Source organism: Lepidochelys kempii, chromosome 4 (genome assembly GCF_965140265.1).
Source record: "Lepidochelys kempii isolate rLepKem1 chromosome 4, rLepKem1.hap2, whole genome shotgun sequence".
NCBI lineage: Eukaryota > Metazoa > Chordata > Testudines > Cheloniidae > Lepidochelys > Lepidochelys kempii.
Window position 1 is genome coordinate 19,245,152 of NC_133259.1, and position 18,841 is coordinate 19,263,992.

Genomic DNA, 18,841 nt, shown 5'->3' on the forward strand with positions numbered 1-18,841 from the left:
CAGGTGTTTGAAGTAATATTCCCTGTGGAGAATCAGAATGGAAATGTGAAACCCATATGTAGGAGGAAGAGACAGTATAAGGAAATCTGCCATGGCATATACTCCAGATAACTGATAGGATGACAGTCTGACTTGTGTGTATCTTTCGCAGAAGGAGGCGGTTTGGCCACTTTCAAATTCATGCACAGGAATCAAAGACAGATGTCACTTATGAGGCAGCCGAAGTACAGTAAGATGGGGAATGTAGATGGAAGGTATCAGAAAATGGTGACTTTGGCTTATGGGCAGGTAGGCCCTGAACTGCCTTGGTTAGAAGGAATGATAAAACCACTTTGTCTAGTCTGATTCCCGAGGCTTGAGAGTCTGAGCTGCAACATCCACACTGCTATTTTTAGCGTGCTGGCTTGAGCCCCGCTAACGGGAGTCTATCGATGCTGGCTCCCAGCTACAGTGTAGACATACTCCAAAGGAGCCTTCTAACAGAGAGGGGAAAATACAGCGTTTTTGCTCAAAGCCCTTTAAGACATTACTTAATTACGTTTCTCCATGCTCCTTGGAGGTAGGTAAACATCCATTTTAAAGGTGAGTGACTGCTTAACAGATGAGTAAACTGTCCTTTGCATTTTCAGCCTATGCTAAGCTCACCTTGGCCACAGTCCGCACTCAGAGCCTGTCTTTGTCACATACATTAGCACTATGAATATCTGTGGCACTATAATTAATAGTAGTTCTTTGTGAGTAGCTACAGAATGCCTCATTCAGAAGCACTGAAGAAATAGACAACATTAATACTTACCAGCATACACACAAACAGCAATAGCCATTTTAGTGAGAAACTTTACAGGATGGATTCTTCATGAATTCCACTCCGTCTACAGGCCAGAGCTACTTCATATCAGCCCTGTTGTCCCATGTTCATTGGTACTGTCTAGATTTCTGAGGAACTGTTTCAACTGGGAAGCCATTGTTTTGTCCCACAGAACCCAGACACATGCTTGTATGTCAGCCCCTGAGTAAATCAACTGTCTGGACTTAACTTCTATCTAAATCTAAAACCATGAACCTCAACCTCTGAAGCATAAGCATTAGGTCCATAAAGTTCTTTGCTCCAACCACTGGACTGAGACAAAGAGCCATGCTTTGACAGTGTGAGTTACACCTGAATTATGATTTATTTTTTTCAGCCAAGTGTTCGGCTCTATATAAGAAACAAAGATAAGAGTCTCTGTCTACAAAAGCTAACAGTGAAACATCAAAATGTGTGTGATCTGAGGCAGTACAGTACCAGATTTCTCATTTTTCCCCTCTACACGAGTGTGTGGCTGAAATCATTCATGGACTCAATGGCTGTTTGCAGCTGACTTCCTAGTTTGCATGCACACCGCTGATTCTTACTGAAATCTGATATGTAACAATCAGCAATGATCTCACAGCTGCTCCATCTGATGCAGAGAGGAATTCTGGCCTCACAGTAGCATCCTCTTCCCCAGGAGCTCCTTTGAGTCTCTATACAGTTCTCAAGGAAACATGGAATACTCCTGAGACAATACTTCCTTCTTTTGATGGGAGAGGATGGAAGCAGAGAGGAAGAGGAGTAGACAGTGATAAGGAGTGGCAAGGTACATGTACAGCATGGCCTCAGTGATTCATAACTTTGTCACTTCTCCACTGGACTACAGCAATGTGATATACCAACCTGGGCATGAAGCCTTTCGTGCTTAGGAAACTCCAACTAATACAAAACACTTCATTGCATCTCTTCAGCAATACAGGCTACTGTGAGCACATCAAACCTGTCCTTTGCTCTCTACACTGACCTCCCATAGAATTTTGAACTAAGTCCAAAGTCTCAGTTCTTATCCTCAAGGTGCTTCACGGCTTGAGCCCAGGATATGTAAACAACTACATTCCTCAGCACAATGGACCCCTCTACAATAAGGGCAAAGTTTGTCCATCCAGGAGACAGAACTTTCTTTGGGGCTGGTCTGGTCTGAGCCTGTGAAGTGAACTCCCCCCAGGAAGTATGCCACTGCATACCTCACCGCTGTTTGCTCCAAGACCAAGGCACATTTCTTTAACCTTGCCTTCTCTAACATAAACATATAGCCACGTCCATAGTTTAAAAAAAATTCCCCCTTCCTCCAGCTAAAAAAACCCACAACCCTCTCTCAAAACAAGACACTCTAGTACACGCGCTTCTCCCCCGGGGACAGGATGAAAGAATAAACAACATGTGGCAGTCATGTTACTTAATGCATGACTTAGGTGCTCAGATACTATGGTAATGAGTGTGGTATAAGAACCTTTACAGAATAGATAGGATCACCATGATATCTGGGTGCCAACAAAATTAAGCAACATTCAGTCTGAAGGACTGCATTTTCCACTGCTCCCGCATAGTCTGTGTCGTGCACACATGGATTTGTGTATGTGTCTATTTTATTTATTTATTTAGCTTTACAATGATAAAAAGATTTCTACCTAAAGCTCTTGGCACCCTAACATATTCAGTTAATTACACAATACTAGCAAATCCCAGAAGCATTAAAATAATCATTGTAACAGGAACTCAGACAGCCAGGCACCTACAGAAATTCACTGATGTTCAGAGCAGTGTTGCTGGGACTTTATCAAGTGTCACTGTGGTAGGAAGGCAGCTGGAAAGTGATGGGTCTTCCATTTTTTCTCTGAATGAATCAAAACATTGAATAATTGATCTGAACTCAAAACATGAACCATCTGCAGCTGCAGCCTGTGCGGTTTGAGGGGGAGGGCGATGACCTAATCACTTATGACCCTGTTTTTGTATCCAACAACTGCATCAAATTGAGTATTCTGCAGTTTGTACAGTGCTGCCATGACACGCTCTGGAAGAATGCTGGAAGAGAGATTGAAACATTAAATTGAAATAATGATGAGAGACTTTAAAAGAATTAAGTAGCCCAAAGATATGTTATTCCTAGAGTGCAGCCCCATTCCACCACAATCTGCCTCCCTTCATGGGGATTCCAAGGGCCTGTGCAGCATTCCATGGTGACATGGCTCTGTTGCTGGAGGCTCAGGGATGCTCTTGTGCTTCTGCTCAATGATTTGTATACTGGATGCACTCTTTCTCCCACAGGGCAGCAAACCCTCACACCCTGTTGTTATGTTTTGGTGGCAGCTCCGTGAAGATTGTCCGGTGAAGTTTCCTCCCTCTAGCGTTCCTCCCATGGATTTTTGCATGTCTGGTTACTATTGGGCCCCAAGAAAATAAGGTAAGTAATTTCATTTTTAAAAATTCTTGATTTAGGCTCTCTCAGTGGCTGTTAGTGGCTTTGGTGGGACCCTAAACCCTGAATCTCTAGCCTTCAGAAGCTTTGAGCTTATGTGACTGATCTTATAAGCCACCTTTGAAACTTATCTAATAATAACCTTTTCTGTACAGTTGCCAAAAATTTGTAACTCTGTCTGTCCCCACTGCTGCATGCACATTTTAGCCATGTTAGCTCTCTTATTACTCAATATAATGAGGGCTTTTAGCTCATAAATCTAAAATGGTAAAAATGAGCCAACATTCTAGTCCTTTTTGGAACGGTACTAATCACAGCACATTAATGAACCGTTAATGCACTTCAGCAGGGTCCACGTAGACAGTCTGCAGCAGGGTAGTGTCACACCCTAACAAAAAGTTAGGATTTCTCAGATCAAATGTTCGTGGACACATCTAGCCAAAAGAAACCATATTCTCCTGAGACTAAGGGCTGGTCTACACTGAAAAATAACATCAGTATAGCTAAGTCTTTCAGGAGTGTGAAAAATCTGCACCCGAGACACACTGTTAAGCTGACCTAACCTTGAGGGTAGACAGCACTAAGTTGACAGAAGAATTCTTCCATCAACTTAGATATCACCGCTTGGGGAGGTGGATTATCTATGCCAATGGGAGAACCTCTCCCCTCACTGTAATAAGTGTCTACACGTAAGTGCTACAATGGCAGCGGTGCGACTGTGGCATTTTAAAAGTAGACGTAGCCAAAGACCTTTTCTGTGGGGTGTGACGTCAGTTTGTTAAGGATCCTATGCTCTACTGTCAGCGGTGTTTCATCAAACAGCAAAATGGTTAATTGGAAATGTTATTCTGAATTAGCCAATTTGACATGCAGTACCTGGTGCTGGATCTGCACTCTGGGGCAAATCCTGTAACCAGGCTGGATGTTGGGCAGATGTGCAAGGGGATGTATAGGGGAGAAATCCTGCTTCCGAGGCTGTGGAGCAGTTTTGGAGCCATTTCGCAGAAGCTACTTTAGCTTTTATGAGACTGATGGCCTGGAAGGTTGAAATGTGGGTCAGGAAGATTGTGACGCAGCAGGATCTTTGGCACCACTTCTGACCTTCTCCCAAGATGCCCATGCCTCACGCTCTGGTCACTGATGCGAGTGGGGCACCATGCTCTGCAGAAAGCGCATCTTCCCCTGCATATCCCCGAACACCTCTAACCACAAATCCGTCCCTCTGTGCACTTATAACCACATTGGTTCCACTGCAAAAGGGGCCCCTCTGAGCCAGTGAGACGGGGACTCAGCTAACCCTTTTTTGTGTAAGAGCTATTAGTATCATTGCAGAGAGAGACAATGTCCTGACTTAAGCTATTTTGTGACAGTGCTATTGTTATATTTTAAAACAGTGAATAATAGCAATGTAGTGCTCGAGGAGGTCTTAAGTGGTCATTTTTCCATCTCCCCATGCTGAGGTAGGACCACGTACACCTAGACCAATCATGACATATGTTTGTCTAACCTGCTCCAAGGATGGGGATTTCACAACCTCCCTTTGTAACCTATTCTAGTATTTGACTAACCTTATAGTTTGAAAGCTTTCCATAATATCTAACCTAAATCTCCCTTGCTGGAGATTAAATTGACTATTTCTTTGCCTATCCTCGTTGCACATGGAGAACAATTGCTCACCCACCTCTTTAAGACAGCCCTTAGCATATCAGAAGACTGCTATCTTACTATATATTTTTTGTAAAACATTTTCTGGTGCAGATATGTGCTGTCACAGGAGAATAACAACTATCTGACATCAACATACTTATCAATGAAGATGGGGTGGTTTCGTTTTCTATTGATCACTTATCATTCAAGTGGCTTAGCAGCCTGACATACTTTCTTTTACTGATTTGGTTCCATTGTAATAAAATGAGTGTTTTTCTGAAACAAAACTTTAAGATAGAAAAAACCTTGATGTTTGCACATTCAGAAATAGTTATAACTAGAGTTTGTTTTCTATTATTTCCTGTACTTACTTTTCCATTATTAGACATATCTTCAGAAATGATGGAACAAAAATAATTTTCTGGTTGGTCAATATCCCCTCTAGCAGTTTATTTACAACCTTCTCTGGCTCCAAAACTTTCATTAATCTGAAATGAGAGGAACATGTTAAAAGTAGTGCTGAATATTATGGAATTAAAAGGGTCAATACAATTCAAACTAGGATGCTTTAAATACTGATGAACCAAGATAATACAAACATAACTACTAAATGGGTTAACTGACATTATGGAGCTGAGATACTATGTATTGATTATCTTCATTTTTACATAATTGAACAGCGCACCAGATCTGCAAATGAGTAAAGTGTAATAGTCAGAAAAGATACTGCTAAGGGAAGGGACTTGAGATTCCCACTGTTCAATGCTCTTCAAATCTTACCTTATACTTGGATTTTTGACAAAGCCAGTATTTATAAAAACAGGACAAAGGCATGATGTTTTTATTCCATCCTTTCCCAATGCAGAAAGTTCTTGTGTTAGGGCTTTATGAAATCCAACTGCAGCAAACTTGCTTGAACTGAAAGAGAATTACAAATGATCTGGCTGGAAAACAGTTCCCAATCCCAGTTACTTTTGACATAGGCAGAAAATTATCTGTCATGTAGCTCTACTGTATATACAATCCATCAGTAAGCTGTCAAGTAGGATCAGCTGGCTTAGTAACATCCTCTTACCAAGTTTTCCTCCTCAAGAGGCTGTGTTGCCTAGTGGCTAGAGCACTGGACTGGGATGCAGAGCTGCCACTGGCCTGCTAGGGGACCTTGGGCAAGTCATTTCACCTCCCTGTGCCTCAATTTCCTATTGGCTGGAGAAAACCTGTATATCAACTCCCTTTGATGTGGCCGGCTTAAACGCATTTTAGTAATTTCAGCACATCTGCATAATCCTTTGTGGGTTGACTGCACATACATTATGTAAGAATATTAATGATCAGTGAATTGCTAGTTTTCCAATGACATATCACATGAGACCTTTATATACAGATTATTATAACAATAGGGAGTTGGGGTACACTGAGCTGGTCAAAAGCCAGCTGAAATTCACTGCGAGATATCAGGGAGCCCCTTACCTTTTGGTACAGGCACACTGTTATGGTAATATGTACACATTTTGTACATGAGCACATACTTCTACAAGAATCTCTTAGAACTGGAATAGTATCTTTGGTGTTGGTTGTAAGGACAGTGGGAAACAAAGTTTTAAAAATGGCGAAGGAGATAGAAATTTGAAATCACATACCAGTAAGTCACCATGAAAGAAGCTACCAAGTGACCAGCTACTGAGGCAACAGTGACAATATGGCCATGATTGTTCTTCATCATTGCTGGCAGAAATGCTTTTGTAGTCTTGAAAATAGTTAAAAGAAAGAAAAAGTGTGTGTGACAGACAGCAACAGAACAAGTAAGAGAGAAATGTATTTTCTATATGGGTCACTGTTTAGTACATTTTAAAACAAAAGTATTTATTGTCTTTAAATAGTTTTAAAATATATTTTATTAAACTTAACACACTGACACTCTAGTGCAGGGGTGGCCAACCTAAGCCTGAGAAGGAGCAAGAATTTACCAATGTACATTGCCAAAGAGCCACAGTAATATGTCAGCAGCCCCTCATAAGCTCCCCCGCTCCCAACGCCTCCCACCTACTGGCAGCCCCACCGATCAGCACCTCCCCCTCCCTCCCCGCGCCTCCCAATCACCTTTTTCGTGGCGTGTAGGAGGCTCTGGGGGGGAGAAGTGAGGGCACGGCAGGCTCAGGGGAGGGGGCGGGAAGGGGTGGGGAGGGGGCGGGAAGGGGTAGAGTGGGGGCAGGCCTGTGGCAGAGCCAGGGATTGAGCAGCGAGCACCTCCCGGCACACTGGAAAGTTGGCGCCTGTAGCTCCAGCCCTGGAGTCGGCGCCTAGACAAGGAGCCGCATAACTTCTGAAGAGCCGCCCATGTGGCTCCGGAGCCAGAGGTTGGCCACCCCTGCTCTAGTGACATTTACCCAGTAATGAGCGAGAGTGTTGACCTCGAACATTTTTTGTATCTGCTGGTCCTGAGTTGAAAGCAGATCAGCAGTTGTAATCACTCCTGCATTATTCACCAAGATGTTAACATCTCCGATGTCTTTTTTCACCTTTTAAAAATTGAAGAATTTAAATACGTAGTTACACGCAGAGCTAGAAATTGTAGACTTGACAGTGTTATACCAATTAGTTTAGTTGTTTTTAACTTTTGAACTTCAGCCTATTGTAGAACTTTGCTTTTTGCAGAGGAGAAAAATCACCAGAAGAATCAGGATTCATCAGAGGAAATTATGCAAATTCTAAGTCCACCCCTAAGGAGCTCATTGCAGATTTGGGGCTTCAGTGTGACTCAATCTCCAGTATTGGAGCTACTTAGAGAGCTCTAAAAAACCAGATTCAAAAGATATTGAAAGTTACCCACATTAGTTTAACTCATCTGTAGAATTATAGTACTTTTACTACAAAATTCTATGTTTAAGTGCCCACGGTCTTCTTAGTACTGGACTAGATATTAAAAAAAAGGACGGTCCCTACTCCAAAGAGCTTACAAGGGGCAGATTCAGAAAAGGCATGATGTCTAGGAGGAAACACAAAGAAGGGCATTAGAATGGACATTTTTTTCCTTTTAATTATTGGTTAACTCCTCCTGCAGAAGGTGGTGGGAAAAGTGAGATTTTACTAATTATCTGAATGAGGTGAATGTGGTACTGTGATGATCAGGGGTCACACACCCCAACGGGAGAACAGAAGGTTTAAACCTCCCAAATGATCAGTAGAATGCATACTGTATTATTGTACTATACAAGCATATTGAGTAAGGTCTTATGAAAGCAGGTGATGCTCTGATCTTGACGGTCATTATGACTACATATCCAGATTAGGAGGTACGCTGGGAAACTGTTCAGAGGCAATTGGGAACTTGTATTAGGAAAGGGATTTTATCTACTATGGGAGTGTAAAGCCTGAGGCTGTCTCTGTATGTTTCGTTTCTGTGTAACTCGTATACATTCGCTCTCCCTTACTATTTCATCTTTGAATCTGTTTTTTCTGTTCAGTAAACATTTTGTTTATTTTCATCCCAAGCAGGTCCCTGTTGTGTAAATTGTGGAGTCTTCCAAAGTAAGCTGGTATCTGGCTTCATGCCTCCGGAGGCTGACAAACCAGAGGGGAAAAGTTTGAGTGTCTGATAGTGAAGAACTTGGGGAGGAGGGATCTGGGGGTACTTGGGACTGAAAGGGCTGTTGGTTTCACCCTGTAGGAGTAATTAGGCTGGCAGAAGCCAGCGTGAGATCTTATGCTTGTGCGCTGGCTACTGTTGTCAGGGATTGGAACCACAGCACAAAGGCCCACAAAGTTACAAGGAAGGTAGTGATGGAACCCCTTACTGGTGTGGGGGATCACCAAAACATCACAGGTACCCCCAGCTTCTCTTCCCCAGTCTTCACTGAAGCTGTAGCATGCTTGGGTAATCTTTGAAACATACACGTTACAGTCTTACCTTCTCTGCAGCACTGTAGATTTCTTCCCTTTTACTGCAATCCACCACAAAAGCATGAGCTGCGGCCCCCAGCCTTCTGCACTCTGCAGCTGTTTCCTCAATGCCATGCTATAAATGAAAAAGGGGAAAATCACAGATACTCAGCGGTGTCCGGACTGGATCATATTATTAGGGCACCAGTCGGTCCTCTAATTTTTCTCACCCCTAAGCATTGTAGCTATGTAGACCTATGTTTTAAGTACAGATCAGGCGTAAAAGTTTGCAGCCTGGGGGCATATTTTCCTGTTTTTTGTTAAATAGCTTTTTCTCTCCATTGATGCCATACAGCAATGGAAAACATTTTAAAAACAGGAAATATGGTGGCTGAACCATCAACATTGTCTGAGAGACTCAGGCGCAGGTGTAGAACCTGAAAATGCTTAAATTCCCTCCTTCCCCCAAATTGACTAGATTTTGAGATCATGGTGTCCCATTAAAAGAAAACAGAACAGACTGGTATGTTGACTGCAATTCCAGTTAATTGAATATTTATGTGAACCACAGCATAAAATCTTCCGAAGGGGCACAAACCCGTCCTTCTACTTACACCCAGCATACCAGTCAGTGCTCTGACTGCCATTTGAGGCAAATGCAGATGTCGAGCACTTGTGTGAATGTGGATGTAAGCCAGGGTCTGAGTGAACTCTCCCCTGCCATCTAGCGATGAACCGAGGGTAAAGACTTCAGGAGCAGTGCATCTCACCTACTCTGCCCAGGTGTTCCGCAGACAGAACTGCTTTGCCAACGGCATCAATTTTGGCTTTCTTGGGTTAAAATTCCCTTTAGTATTCAACCGGCAGAGCCTCAGAACAGGGCATCACAAAGGTGCCAGCAGTGGCAGAGATGACAACAGCAATAGCAAGCAGCGAGCGGTGGCAGATACAGCAGCAGCAGCAAGAGCAAGCAGTGGAAGAAGCAGCAGCGAGCAGCCAACAATGGCAGTAAGGCACTGCTCATTCATTTTCTGGTGTGGGAGGTAAACCCGCCCAAATGCAAACCTGGATTCTGGGGAACGTTACGGACCTCGGACAACAAATGCAAGTGGGGGAAAGGACTAAAGTGTGTTAAAGGAACACTCATTTGTGGGACTTCCACACTGCAAGGTGGGAAACTGAGGCAAAGGACGCTGCCCAATGTACTGTGTGGCAGATGTTTCTTTACGGTTAAGGTTAAGATTTTGTCACGGTGCTTTTTATTAAAAGTCACGGACAGGTCGTGGGCAATAAACAACAATTCCTAGAAGCCCGTGACCTGTCTGTGATTTTTACTAACGGGGGGATGACTGAAGGCTGAGCCTTGCAGGGGGTCGGGAGGAGAGATGCCAAGGCCCACTGTGGGACAGGGGAGGAGGTCCAGCACTGGCCACTGCCATGCTGACTGTTCTGGGGCCCCTGCTGCAGCCCCAGTGGCTCAGAGCTCTTGGGTCCCCACCACCTGCAGCGGCTGACTGCTCTGGGGTCCCCACCACCCATGGTGGCTCAGAGCTCCGGGGTCCCTGCCACCCCCAGCAGTTGAGAACTCTGGGTCTGGTGTCTCAAAGCTCCAGGTGCCATCGCTATCCATGGGGGCTGAGAGGTCTGGGTGCCCCTGCCACCCATGGCAGCTCAGAGCTCTGGGTGCCCCCACCGCATAGAACGGCTCAGAGATCCAGGGTCCCCTCCGGCTGAGAGCTCCAGCCCTGCTACGCCAGGGCTGGGTGGGGGCTTGAGCTGCTTCTGTTTAGTATTGTTAACAAGGGCCCCTAGATACTGAACCCATCCTTTACTGCTGCCAACACAACCAGGTAGAAGAGTTACATGTACAGTATATGTGTACATTTTAATCTAACCTCCTCTTTCTGATAAAAGACAATAATTTCAGGGTGGGGTGGTACTGGAGATGAAGTTTACTACATTACCTTATTGATGTCCCATAGAACCAATCTGCTTTGTCGATTGGCAAATTCATAAGCTGTAAGTCTCCCAATTCCATGACCAGCACCGGTAATGAGAACAAGCTCTCCACTGACAGACTTTCTTTTCACAGGAATGAAAAGCTTCACAAAAGCCTCTATGTAGGAGTAAATTATTATAAGTAAAAGCAACAAAAACTCCATAAAGAGGTTCATTTTTCTACAGACTTTCAGTACTTTGATTGACCCTGATGGTCACTATTTAAAACACTGTAGGTTATTTATTTTTCAGAGACCAGGAAGAGCTCCTCCACTGGAGACAGTGGCTGGAAAAACTGTTGTTGATGTGCACATGCCACTGAGAAAAGTTGTCTGCTGTGTCTGTAAAATTAACTACCTCACTGCCAAATCAATTACATTCAACCTGTTCAACAAGACACAGATGATTAGGACAGGGCTGAAACCTGCCTGGAATCTGTCTAACAAATAAGATTGTCTTTATTTTCATGTGTCTGCTGAAATATGACCTCGTGGGATTCAGATTAATAGATTATAAAGCCCGAAAGGACCACTGTGATCATCTAGTCTTCCCTCTTGTATAATACAGGGCATAGAACTATTTCAGAATTCACTGTTTACCCCAGAGCATATCTGTCATAAATATAAAGGGAAGGGTAAACCCCTTTGAAATCCCTCCTGGCCAGGGGAAAGCTCCTCTCACCTGTAAAGGGTTAAGAAGCTAAAGGTAACCTCGCTGGCACCTGACCAAAATGACCAATGAGGAGACAAGATACTTTCAAAAGCTGGGAGGGGGGAGAGAAACAAAGGGTGTGTGTCTGTCTATATGCTGGTTTCTGCCGGAGATAGACCAGGAATGGAGTCTTAGAACTTTTAGTAAGTAATCTAGCTAGGTATGTGTTAGATTATGATTTCTTTAAATGGCTGAGAAAAGGATTGTGCTGAATAGAATAACTATTTCTGTCTGTATATCTTTTTTGTAACTTAAGGTTTTGCCTAGAGGGGTTCTCTATGTTTTTGAATCTAATTACCCTGTAAGATATCTACCATCCTGATTTTACAGGGGGGATTTCTTCATTTCTATTTACTTCTATTTTTTATTAAAAGTCTTCTTGTAAGAAACTGAATGCTTTTTCATTGTTCTCAGATCCAAGGGTTTGGGTCTGTGGTCACCTATGCAAATTGGTGAGGCTTTTTATCCAACATTTCCCAGGAAAGGGGGTGTGTGCAAGTGTTGGGAGGATTGTTCATTGTTCTTAAGATCCAAGGGTCTGGGTCTGTAGTCACCTAGGCAAATTGGTGAGGCTTTTTACCAAACCTTGTCCAGGAAGTGGGGTGCAAGGTTTTGGGAAGTATTTTGGGGGGAAGGACGCGTCCAAACAGCTCTTTCCCAGTAACCAGTATTAGTTTGGTGGTGGTAGCGGCCAGTCCAAGGACAACGGGTGGAATATTTTGTACCTTGGGGAAGTTTTGACCTAAGCTGGTAAAGATAAGTTTAGGAGGTTTTTCATGCAGGTCCCATAGTGGTGGGATTAACCTGAAATCATTTTGAGATCCAGTTGAGATTTTTTGAACTAGAAATACAGATTTTAAAAAGGAAATTTTTTTTTCCTTTGGAAAGGAAGTCCAGAAAGCAGCTGAAACTGAAAGCAGCTTGTTTTTTCTCTGCTTTGTGGCCAAGCAGAGACAAAAGGGGATTATCTTGTGAATTGCAGGTTTTCTTCGCCTGGAGGCAGGGTACTTAACTCCTGCAGGGAAATTCACAGTCTTCCAACCCAGAGTTTTTTTTTCTTTTCTTCCTAAAAGTAAATAGGGGGTGTGTGTTCTACCCATTTGCTTTTTCTTTGGGCTGGGTAAGCAGGTTTCCAAGTAGTTGGAGGTTTTTTGCTTTAATTTGGGCCCAGAGCAGAGACAAGGGAATTGTCTTTTTCTGTAGGCTGACAATCACTATCAGAGAATAGGTATTCTATTCCAGCACAGCAAAATTTTACAGCCAAGTTTTGTTTGTTTATTTCTAAACCTCGGGTGTAAAGTTAGTTAAAAACAGAGAGGTTAGAATGACCAAATCCGCAGCTCGACTACAGCTGGAATTAGCCAAATTTCAGGCTGAGGAAAGACAAAGGGAACATGAAAGACAGATAGAACTCATGCGGCTGAAGAAGGAGGAGAAGGAAGCAGAGAGGAAGCATGTTAAGGAGGAGAAGGAAAAAGAGAGGAAGCATGTGGAGGAGGTGGAGAGGATAAAGGCCCGGCAGAATATACCAACAAACCCCAGCAATCCTTCTCCAGGTACCACTTCCCATCCCAGAAAGTTCCCCACCTACAAGGCAGGTGATGATACTGAGGCCTTCTTAGAAAACTTCGAAAGGGCCTGCCTTGGGTACAACATCTCTACTGACCAATACATGGTAGAGTTGAGGCCGCAGCTCAGTGGACCCTTAGCTGAGGTGGCAGCTGAAATGCCTAAAGAACACATGAACAAGTATGAACTGTTTAAATCCAAGGCGAGAGTCAGAATGGGGATAACACCCGAGCAGTCTCGTCGGAGGTTCCGAGCCCTAAGGTGGAAACCAGACATGTCATTTACCCGACATGCCAACCACATTGTGAAACATTGGGATGCCTGGATATCAGGAGCAAGTGTTGAATCTCCAGAAAATTTGCCCTTCCTAATGCAAATGGAACAATTCTTAGAGGGTGTTCCTGAGGAAATAGAAAGATACATCCTAGATGGGAAACCCAAAACTGTAATCGAGGCAGGAGAGATTGGAGCCAGATGGGTGGAGGTGGCAGAGAAGAAGAAAACTGGTCGCAGTTGGAGCGGAGACCAGAAGGGACCACCCCAGACCACACCCTATTACTGGGGGCCGCCCAAGGCCTCACCTACCTCCCAAAGAACCCTCCAGACCCCTTATCGTCCCGCCACCCCGTTCTCCAGCAACCCTCCTCGCCCCAGTGACCCGTCAGATGTTTTAAATGTAACGAGCTGGGGCATGTAAAGGCCAACTGCCCCAAGAACCCCAACAGATTACAGTTCATTGCACCGGAATCACACCAGAGGTCCACAGGCCCAGATACCTCCCAGATACCCTTGGAGCGGAGGGAAACTGTGAGTGTGGGCGGGAAGAAGGTCACCGCATGGAGGGACACCGGAGCACAAGTGTCAGCTATCCATGCTTCCTTAGTGGACCCCAATTTAATCAACCCAGAGATCCAAGTGACGATTCAACCCTTCAAGTCCAACTCTTTCAATTTGCCTACAGCCAAGTTGCCTGTCCAGTACAAGGGCTGGTCAGGAATGTGGACTTTTGCAGTCTATGATGATTATCCCATCCCCATGCTGTTGGGGGAAGACTTGGCCAATCATGTGAAGCGGGCCAAGAGGGTGGGAACGGTCACCCGCAGCCAGGCTAAACAAGCCGTGAGGCCTAGCTCTGTTCCAGAAACTTCTATCAGGACCCGGTCAGAGGTGATGGACCCGGACCCCAGGCCAATGTCTGCAACAGCAGTAGTGGATCCAGTCCCAGAGACCCAGATGGAACCAGTCCCAGAACTGGAACCAGCTGAACAACCAACACCAGACCCCGTGTCAGCACTGAATCCAGTACTTGCAACCTCAACACCAGAGGGCCCCACCGAACCTGAACTGGCAGCAGCCGATAACCCTACACAAGAGGCTCAGCCAGAACCTGAATCCCAACATAGTGCACCAGCGGAGAGCGGTTCACAGTCAACAGAAACAGCTCCATCCCCTATATCGCTTCCCGAGGGACCAAGCCTAGGTCCCCAATCCAATGAGGAACTGATGTCTCCAGCATCAAGGGAACAGTTCCAGACCGAACAGGAAGCAGATGAAAGCCTCCAGAGAGCTTGGACGGCGGCACGGAGCAACCCACCACCTCTCAGCTCTTCTAATCGATCCAGGTTTGTTGTAGAAAGAGGACTTTTATACAAGGAAACTCTTTCTGGGGGACACCAGGAAGACTGGCATCCTCAGAGACAGTTGGTAGTTCCAACTAAATACCGGGCCAAGCTCTTGAGCTTAGCCCACGATCACCCTCGTGGCCATGCTGGGGTGAACAGGACCAAAGACCGTTTGGGGGGGTCATTCCACTGGGAGGGAATGGGCAAGGATGTTTCTACCTATGTCCAGTCTTGTGAGGTGTGCCAAAGAGTGGGAAAACCCCAAGACCAGGTCAAAGCCCCTCTCCAGCTACTCCCCATCATTGAAGTTCCATTTCAGCGAGTAGCTGAAACATCTGTACCCTACAGTTCATGCTGGTAAAGATAAGCTTAGGAGGTTTTTCATGCAGGTCCCCACATCTGTACCCTAGAGTTCAGAGTGGGGGAGGAACCTTGACAATATCTTTTACAAAAACATCCAATCTTGATTTTAAAATTTCCAATGATGGAGAATCCACTACAGCCCTTTGTAAATGTTCAAGTGATTAATTCCCTCATTGTTAAATATGATTTTGAGTTTGAATTTGTCTAGCTTCAACTTTCAGCCATTGGATCTTGTTATAACTTTCTCTGCTAGACTGCTAGAAGAGCCATCTATTACCAAACTTCTGTTCCCCATTTAGGTATTTACAGACTATGATTAAGTCACCTGTAACCTTTTCTTTAAGTGAAATAGAGCATGCTCTTCTTGAGCCTCTCTCTGTGAAGCACAGTTTTTTAATCCTTTAATCATTCTTGTGGCTGTTCTCTGAAACCTCTTTAATTTATCAACATCCTTCTTGAATTGGGGAATCAGAACTGAGTCTGGTATGACTGTTCCACTATTTTGCTGGAGATCAATGACTGGCTGATAGGCCTTTAACTCCCCAGATAATTAAGGAATCTTTAATTATTTAGTTCCAGGGTAGATGGTGATATTACATTGCATTGTAATGTGATGATTCAATGTCTCAACATGAAAGCAAAAAATTTGCAGTGGGTTTTTTTAGGTTTTCAGACTAAATACAAATATAAGGGAATGTTAAAGGGGGAAGTAGAAGTCTGTGTATGCTCTTGATTTAGGGGAGTCCCAGATATTGCCAGGTATTACCAACCTCAAGTGTTCAAAAATCATGAGATTGTCTTAAAAATTGTGAAATTGTAAATAATACACCTTTTTCTTTGCCTTTTGATTACAACTCACCTATGTTTTCAAGCTTTTCTCTGCAATCATGAGAGTTAGAAACTTATTATTTCATAAATTATTTACTTTTTGTTTAACCATTACAGCTACAAAGACTAGTCATCGACCAGGACTCTTGCACTAGGTCAGGGGTGGGCAAACTTTTTGGGCCACTTCGGGGTTGTGAAACGGTATGGAAGGCTGGGTAGGGAAGGCGCGCTCAGTGTGGGCTGGCTGTCCAGCGCAAGGCCACGGGACAGGAGTAGGAATGGTGAAGCTGCCACGCCTTCGCTGCCCTCATGCCCCGCTAGCCCTCGTACCCATGCAGACGCACCTGCCCCTGGGGGCCTGCTGAGTAAGTTTGCCAGGCATTCAGTTTTTGACTTGGCTGTGAGAAGTCTCGTGGGTGGTGCAGCACAGACCCGGGGCTAAGGCAGGCTCCCTACCTGCCCTAGCTCCGCACAGCTCCAAGAGGCAGCTGCAAGCTCCTTGTGGCCCCTAGGCACAGGGGCGGCCAGGGAGGCTCCACAGGCTGCTTCATCCCTTAGTGCTGGCTCCGCAGCTCTCATCGGCCTGGAACCACGAGGGCAGTGCGTGGAGCCTCTCATGTGCCATGGGGCTGCACGGCAGGGACCTGGTGGCTGCTTCCTTGGAGCCATGGTAAGCGCCACCGGAACCCTGCACCCACACCCAAACCCCAACCCCCTGTGCCACCCCGGAGTCCCCTCCTGCACCCAAACTCTCTCCTGGAGCCCGCACCCCCCCCAACACCCTGCCCCAGCCCTGAGCCCCCTCCTGTACCCCAAAGCCCTCATCCCCGGCCCCACCCCAGAGCCCACACCCCCTCCCGCACCTCAAACCCCTCATCCCCACCCAGAACCCTCACCTAAACCCACTGCCACAGCCTGGAGTCCCCTCCTTCACCCAAAAGCCCTCATCCCCCCCCAGAACCCTCACCTAACCCCCCACCCCAGCCCGGAGCCCCCTCCTTCACCCAAAAGCCCTCATCCCCAGCCTCACACCCCCTCCCGCACCTCAAACCCCTCATCCCCCCCAGAACCCTCACCTAAACCCACTGCCACAGCCCAGAGTCCCCTCCTTCACCCAAAAGCCCTCATCCCCAGCCTCACACCCCCTCCCGCACCTCAAACCCCTCATCCCCCCCAGAACCCTCACCTAACCCCCCGCCTCAGCTTGGAGCCCCCTCCTTCACCCAAAAGCCCTCATCCCCAGCCCCACACCTCAAACCCCTCATCCCCACCCAGAGCCCTCACCTAACCCCCCACCCCAGCCCGGAGCCCCCTCCTTCACCCAAAAGCCCTCATCCCCAGCCTCACACCCCCTCCCGCACCTCAAACCCCTCATCCCCCCCCAGAACCCTCACCTAAACCCACTGCCACAGCCCGGAGCCCCCTCCTTCACCCAAAAGCCCTCATCCCCAGCCCCACACCTCAAACCCCTCATCCCCACCCAGAGCCCTCACCTAACCCCCCGCCCCAGCTTGGAGCCCCCTCCTTCACCCAAAAGCCCTCATCCCCAGCCCCGCACCCCCTCCCGCACCTCAAACCCCTCATCCCCAGCCCCTTCACCCCCCCTCCGAGCGTGGTGGAGAGCGAGCAGCCGAGGGCGGTGGATGGAGCGAGTGGGGACCGGGCCTTCGCGAAGGGGTGGGTCGGGGGTGCTCGGTTTTGTGGGATAAGAAGAAAGTTGGCAACCCTCTTGCCGAGCCGCCATGGCCCCACAGCGGCACGGGGAGGTGTGCACACATGCCCCACGGCAGCGATGGCTGCAGGCCGGCCCTGGGGCATAGCCCTTCCGCCCCCAGGGCCCGCACAGCTAGGACTATATTTCCCTCAATCCCGGGGGCACCCCTCCAGCCTCGAATCGAGGCCGCGAGTTCGCGGAAGGATCTCTACTGCGAGGCTCCAGCAAGCCGGCGCGCAGAAGGCGGGCGAATGCGTGCGCATCTCCCTACCGATGCCGAGAACGCAGCCAATAGGAAGGGGCGTTCGCTACTTTGGCGGTGGGACTGGGAGGAGTCAAGCGCCGTTAGGTAGGGAGGAGGCAGCACGTCACAGCAGCTCTCGCGAGAGGTGCAGACGCGAGCGCCGAGGGGACGCGACGGCCGGTCGCTGCCCTCGTCGGCGCGGTTGGGACCCGCCCGCTTCCGGCTGTACTCCAGTCAGAGCGAAGCTGGTGAGCGACGCCTTGCTCGTTTCCATGGCGGCTGCCGTGGCCCCAATCGGCTGCCAGAATGAGGCTTGATTGACGCGGGCATTGCCCTATCGCTAGTGGCGTTTCAGGGCGAGGGGGAGGTCCAGGCTAGTAGCCCTGTGAGCCCGGGGGTGGGACGGAAGGAGGCAGCCAGCCTCGCCAGGGGGTAAGAGGCCCTCTCGGCCAGGGCGGAGGCTGCCTTGGGGTGAGGGGGGCGCTGGGCGAGCAGGGGGTGTTGATCGGGGCTCCCGCTTCCTGGCCTGCACCCACCCCCCGCTGGGTCCCGCGGGGCGGCCTGGTGCGGGCGGCCCTGGGGGGGGGCTAGCAACATCCCCACGCGGGCCCGGGTCCCTGTGGAGCAGCCTGGGCCCGGAACGGCGGCAGCAGGGCCGCGGTGGGCTCCCGGTCACGGGCGGTCGGGGCTGGCTGTGTTACCGGGCCCTCTGCCCTGGGAGTGCCTGTGGGGAAGGCCTGTGGCCTGTGCTGTGCAGGCGGGCAGACTCGATCATGGCAGGGGCGGGCTGTAGACCCCAGCCCACAGCACGCTGCTTTGGTGTCTGTCACAGCTGACTTAGACCTGGCCTCTGGGGGCTCTTGCATGTGTCAAGCTGCGGGGTTCTTGTAACGCTCCCCTCCTCTCCCCTTCCCCGCTCCCCAGTGGCGTGTAAGGAATTAGCTAGCGCCCCTGCTCTTTGATGGATGGCTTCTGAATTGCTGACAGGGAGGCT

At 47.5% G+C, this 18,841-nt stretch overlaps 2 protein-coding genes across 15 annotated transcripts in view; one reads left to right on the forward strand and one right to left on the reverse strand.

Annotated features, from left to right (window-relative positions):
• Positions 1 to 1,166: 1,166 nt before the first annotated feature.
• LOC140910210 (estradiol 17-beta-dehydrogenase 11-like) lies at positions 1,167 to 16,584 on the reverse strand. 5 transcript variants are annotated; one of them, XM_073340631.1, is made up of 8 exons: positions 16,346 to 16,584; positions 8,827 to 8,934; positions 7,307 to 7,438; positions 6,560 to 6,666; positions 5,700 to 5,837; positions 5,291 to 5,407; positions 5,077 to 5,195; positions 2,806 to 2,878 (listed from the first exon to the last, which is right to left on the reverse strand). In XM_073340631.1, exons 1-7 carry the CDS (start codon positions 16,556 to 16,558, stop codon positions 5,114 to 5,116), a joined length of 897 nt encoding a protein of 298 aa, XP_073196732.1. In that variant the 5' UTR covers positions 16,559 to 16,584; the 3' UTR covers positions 2,806 to 2,878; positions 5,077 to 5,113. The 5 variants fall into 5 exon arrangements, with proteins under 5 accessions (XP_073196730.1, XP_073196731.1, XP_073196732.1 ...); XM_073340632.1 differs by lacking the exon at positions 2,806 to 2,878 and adding an exon at positions 4,225 to 4,308; XM_073340629.1 differs by lacking the exon at positions 5,077 to 5,195 and having other exon boundaries at positions 1,167 to 2,878.
• Positions 16,585 to 18,189: 1,605 nt separating this feature from the next.
• Positions 18,190 to 18,841, forward strand: part of NUDT9 (nudix hydrolase 9) — a 94,108-nt gene continuing 93,456 nt past the window's right edge. For 7 of the 10 annotated variants that reach the window (XM_073340644.1, XM_073340642.1, XM_073340643.1 and 4 more), the window contains exon 1: positions 18,190 to 18,279. The gene's annotated coding sequence lies outside the window, so the exon portion shown is untranslated. Of the gene's footprint in view, positions 18,319 to 18,841 lie in introns of all 10 variants that reach the window. The other 3 variants (XM_073340645.1, XM_073340641.1, XM_073340648.1) reach the window with 3 other exon arrangements.